Source organism: Sciurus carolinensis, chromosome 9, assembly GCF_902686445.1.
Source record: "Sciurus carolinensis chromosome 9, mSciCar1.2, whole genome shotgun sequence".
NCBI lineage: Eukaryota > Metazoa > Chordata > Mammalia > Rodentia > Sciuridae > Sciurus > Sciurus carolinensis.
The window spans coordinates 72595413-72601288 of record NC_062221.1 but is presented as its reverse complement, the minus strand read 5'-3'; the positions used below and the strand labels follow the sequence as shown (position 1 = coordinate 72601288).

Genomic DNA, 5876 nt, shown 5'->3' with positions numbered 1-5876 from the left:
TTCTAATTGGAGTGAGATGAAATCTTAGGGTAGTTTTGATTTACATTTCCCTAATTACTAGAGATGTTGGACACTTTTTCATGTATTTGTTGATTGGCTGTATATCTTCTTCTGTGAAGTGTCTGCTCAGTTCCTTAGCCCATTTATTGATTGGATTATTTGTATTTTTGATGTTAAGTTTTTTGAGTTCTTTATAAATTCTGGAGATTAGTGCTCTATCTAAAGTGCATGTGGTAAAGATTTTCCATTCTGTAGGCTCTCTCTTCATATTATTGATTGTATCCTTTGCTGAGAAAAAGCTTTTTAATTTGAGTCCATCCCATTTATTGATTCTTGCTTTTATTTCTTGTGCTTTGGGAGTCTTGTTGAGGAAGTCTGGTCCTAGGCCGACATGATGAAGATTTGGGCACACTTTCTTCTATTTGTTGCAGGGTCTCTGGTCTAATTTCTAGGTCCTTGATCCATTTTGAGTTGAGTTTTGTGCAGGGTGAGAGATGGAGGTTTAATTTCATTTTGAACATACGGATTTCCAGTTTTCCCAGCAACATTTGCTGAAGAGGCTATCTTTTCTCCATTGTATGTTTTTGGCACCTTTGTCTAGTATGAGATAACTGTATTTATGTGGATTTGTCTCTGTGTCTTCTATTCTGTACCATTGGTCTACCTGTCTATTTTGGTGCCAATACCATGCTATTTTTGTTACTATCACTCTGTAGTATAGTTGAAGGTCTAATATTGTAATATCTCCTGCTTCACTCTTCCTGCTAAGCAACAGACTATTTTTAAAATAATGTTTTGTTATAGCACCTTTACTATTCTGAAAATAAATTCACAAATAATACAACCTTCTACTCAAGTATTTTTAAAAATTCAATATAATGTCCTAACTATAAAATAAAGAAGAATGATTTGTTATAAAAGAAGATGTCCTGGAGTGTGCTGATGCTTGGGGTTGACAAACTAGAAGGCATAATGAAGTAGTGGCAGAGACAAATGGAGATGGAGATGGATGTGCTGGCAGCTCAAATACAAGATGCTGTGCCAGTGGAGTGGTTTTCTGACATTGTGATGGCTATTGGTGAAGTTCTAAACAAATAGTCATTCTTCTCTTGCTTTAAAAGTATTTTCAGGACATTTACTGAAAAATCCAATGTATACTAGAACTTCATAAAAGTAATTTGTGGGTCCACACAAAATGGGATTGAGTTTCACAACCAGATAATACAAATAGGATTTTCTTTTCTTAGTATCAGAAATTGAACCTTAGGGACATTCCACTGGTGGGCCACCTCCCCAGCCCTTTGCTGTGTTTCATTTAGAGGCAGGGTCCTGCTGAATTGCTCCAGGCCTTGCTAAGTTGCTGAGGCTGGCTTTGAACTCACAATCCTCCTGCCTCAGCCTCTCGAGCTGCTGGAATTGCAGGCACATGTGACCATGCTGGCTATAAATAGGGTTTTCATACTCATGTCTGATGTGACTTCTGAAAATTACACAAGACACACATTTGGGATTTTTTTTTTTTTTTAAGTTTTCTAAGGTTTATTGATAGAGAGGTGATCATGAATTTAATTTTTCTGATATATTCTTCAAACTATTGTATAAGTTGAATAATGACAATTTGGTTTCAAATATTATATGTATTTGGCTATATTAAATAAAGGAACATTTGAAGGAGGATGGGATTTATGTAAAATATTCAAAAGATGGGAATTAAGTAAAGCAGCCAACATTTGAAACAGGCAAGCATTGGAATCACTATTCTGAGTTTAGGAGTAATAATATTGTAAAGATAATAACAACAATATAATACATATATAATATATAGTATGTATTATAAAGACATTTCTTCATGTATATATCTATTAGTTTCATATGAAAATACATTATCCATAAAGCAAAACAATAATTTTCACTTTATAAAATACAGTAATATAAATTTAAGAAAACAAATTGACATTTTTGTGATAAATTCAAATTTTGTGATGAAATTCTAAATTTTTTAAAGAAAGATTAAATAATTTAGTTAAATTTCATCAAAATGACTTCAAAATCGAATTTAAGAATTATAATCTGGACATGAAAGAATATTGTGATCCTTTTTCAGTTATTTTAAAGTTATTCACAAAGGATTTTGATTAGTTTAGCTACTACATGCACGTTGAGACTATTTCCAAGTAGAGGTAACATTGCTTCACTGTTATCTTCTCAGAAAATCCAAACTCTGGAGGAAATCCAAGGAGATTTGCTATTTCTTTAGGAGTGAAATATCGCAATTTAAGCATTGACAACTTTGTTATCTTATCTTCTTGTGGCAAATTATTAAGGGACTTGTAGATATTCTCAATCTGTACATCCTCTGCAGTCTGTAACACAGATCCTGTCCCTTCTATGTAGCTTCCATAACCTTTGGTAAAGCACGTGGACCATCTGCAAGTGGGCTTAACAATACCTAATAAAAGAGCATATCGCAGTAATGACTTTGGTGGCAAAATGTACTGATTGGTGTCAATATCATCTTCGAGAAAATCTTTTAGCATTTGCACAGAGAGATCACTGTCCTGTTTATGTTTTCTTTGAATTTCTTCTGCAGTTTCAAGCTTAAAAAGAATGGCATCTTTTCCAGAACATTGCATACTTCTATCAAAGCAAATACTGGGTTCTGTTTTCTTTTTTTTAATTTTATTTTCTGCATCCACTGCACATTTTTGTGTGTATTCATATTCAGTTTTGGGAAACTCCATCAGTACCTGACCAGGGACTTGAAAAGGTAATGGCTCTGACTGAAGTTTTGCAATAAGGAAGTACCTTAGCCTTGAATTTGGAATGCCAAGAGAGGTTGGAGATAACAGAAATTCTTGGTACTGAAAGCCACAATTTTCTATTGTTTGTATCAACATGTCTCTTGTAGAAGATACTTCAAAACCTTTAACATTTTCTAAAAGAATATACTTTGGCAAATTTTGTAATCTTGGGAGAATACTTAGAATGTATAAGAAGCTATTTGTCCTTGGATCAGTTATATCACCCTGTAAGCCAATTCGTGTGAATGGCTGACATGGAGGGCTCATTAAAATCATATTGAAAGATAATTTGTCAAACTCTTCCAGTGTAATGCCTTCAATTGTCTTCACCAGTAACTGTGTGTGAGGAAAATTATACTTGTATACTTCATTAGTGACAGTGTTTACATCAACGGCAGCTACCACTTGTGCGGGTATACAGCTTTCTCTCAGTGCGTGGTGCATGCCACCAATGCCGCTGTACAGCTCCAGGACCCGCAAGGGCTCCATTCCCCCAACCGCCCCCGCCTCCGCAGTCCTGGGATTTTTGTTGGTTTGTTTTTAGTACCAGGGATTTCACCACTGAGCAACATCCCCAGCCCTTTTCTTTTTTATTTTTGAGACAGGGTCTTGCTAAATTGCTTAGGGCCTTACTAACTTGTTGAGGCTGGCCTCAGACTTGTGATTCCCTGACTCAGCCTCCTGAGTTGCAGGAATTGCAGGTGCAGGTTACCATGCCCAGCTGGACACACATTTCTTGATTGTGGCAACTTGTACTGTGCATGACTATGAAAGAAGTAAACTCATCAGCCTTTTCTCTCAAATCAGAGACATTCCGTGACAGTCCCTCACTACCTGATTGCCATTTTCTTACAATGACTAATCTGCACCCCTGCATCACCACCTTCACTTCTTCCACAGGTGTGTATGTGCCAAAGGCACTCCATCTAGGGGAACTTTCCTGCCACAGGGACAAAAGGAGGTGAGGATAATAACTAAAGGTATATTTCTTTGAGTGACCCAATAGGAGATAGGGTAATCAGTCCTAACTAACAAGCAATGGCCTCTGTCCCTTTACTCAGTAGCAATTTGGGCCAAAAATTGTGCAGTCAGCCCCCACCAATGGGCAATGACCAAGTACTTTTGCATCAAGGATAAAAGTTGAGCAAACTGCCTGCTGGGTACGCCTGCTTTGGTTTTGATTGCTGTGTGCCCTTTGGCATGTAGAAGTAAAATTCTTGCCTTACCTACAGAGCTAATTAGTCACTGCGTGTTTATTCCTGGTTCCCGGGGTGTCCTGGACCCCAGGACTCCTGTTATTTCCAACAACAGGACACCTAATATCCTTGGTTCCCTCTCAGTAAATGCCATCAGTGCCACTCTTGGTAACTTTGGCAACCAAAAGCATACAATATATTCCTTAGGGAGCAGTATTCCTGCTGTTGAGAGGCACTGAATTAAGTAAACAAACCCATATGAGGGTCCAAGAAGACTAATGTGCCTGTCCTGTGGCACAACCATTCCATGGCCTGGTGTAACAGAAAAATCCAGCTGGTGGGGAAAAGGTACAAGGCTGGATGGATTGGATTGAGTATCTAGTTTAGAATGGAGAAACAATTCCAGGTGGGACAATAAGTCAGAACTTAGAGTGGAAACCAAGAATTTCAGGGACTCAAGTCAACATATGGAGAGAGCCAACCTAGAAAGAACTGTGACTGTAGGCTACATGAATACCCAGGTGTTATAGTTTGGATCTCGAATGCCCCCAAAGTCTGTGTGTTAAAGCCACCAGCCTGTGGTGCTATTGGGAGGTGGTGGTACATTTAAGGGGTGAGGAAGTTAGGTCACTGAGGGCAAATCATTGAAGGGCATATTGGGACCTCATTCCATGCTTCTCTCTTTGCTTCCCACCTACAATGAAGTAGTTTCTTTGCAACGTGCTCTCGCCATTATGCACTGTGCTGCTATAGGTCCAAAAAAAAAAAAAAAATCGTGAGCCAAAATATAAGTTGATTATCTCAAGTGTTTTTTCCCAGTGATGGAAAGATGACTAATAGCAGATTTGTTCTCAATGCCTGAGACCCCAGATCTACCTAAAAGGGAAGAATTCTGGGTGATGACAGGAGCCTGGATGTATTGGATTTGTTTCTGAGATTTAAGCCTGGGAAGGTGACTTGTTTCCAAACTCCTGTGCACAGCTCCAGTCAGAAATGTCTCTTTATCAGGCATGAACTCAAGTAGCAGCAGCTGAAAAGAAAGCAGAGGCTGCAGAGGCCAATAACCTCAGTTTACCAGCCCCAAGCATGTGCTCTTGAGGGTATGTCTAACATAGCAACATTTGAGTTTCTTGAATTATTTTTTGCCCTCATTTTAACACAATCTGCTCATTACTCAAATGAAAAAATATCTTTAAAAAAACAGGACTTAAATGGCATTTGCCGTCATTCCTCACTCTACCCACATACCAGTTATCTGTTGGTTTCCTCAGGGTAGACACAAAACAGCTGCTTGGAACTCATTTGCAGTCCATTTCCAAAAGTGGGGTCATGAAGGTGTGGCCATGAATTCAGGCAATGTTTATACTGACTCCCACAATTTAGAAGGATAAGTACATAATTCTGCTTGGAGCCCAGCCTGAGATCAGCTCCACAATCCATGCTTTGTGACTCAGAAGCTGAGCAACCCTTACACACACTTGATATTCCCTGAAGTCCCTCTGAATAGATCATGCCTCATCTCCTGTTCTGTTCCCAAAGCCCCCATCCAAGGCAACTATCTAATCTCTGCTCAGTATTCAGATTACTTGATTTTTTTTTTTTTTTTTGTTAACTCCAGTGGGTTGAGCAGGTTCCTTTGTGCACACAGTTCCTGGAAAAGTTTTAAAAAAATGCTCTTGTTTCAATTACAGCCTTTTCAGAGGTTCTATTACTTCATCTGTCACATTAACTATAGTGGAGAGTCATCTATAGAGGAGGGTCATGAGAAGAGCAAGTTCAGGTTTATAGTCTTTGATGGAATGTATTAGCAAAATTGAGTCTTAAAGAGAAAGGAAAGTTTTTGTGCCTGAGAAAAGATTTCCCATTTTACCATGTAAAA

General features: G+C 38.3%; 1 protein-coding gene across 1 annotated transcript; it reads right to left on the bottom strand.

Annotated features, from left to right (window-relative positions):
• Positions 1–2115: 2115 nt before the first annotated feature.
• On the bottom strand, positions 2116–3290 carry LOC124992575 (tRNA (cytosine(38)-C(5))-methyltransferase-like). The gene is given in 2 exon segments (XM_047563513.1): positions 2116–2180; positions 2183–3290. Coding segments are annotated over 2 exon segments (1173 nt in total).
• Between the last annotated feature and the right edge of the window lie 2586 nt (positions 3291–5876).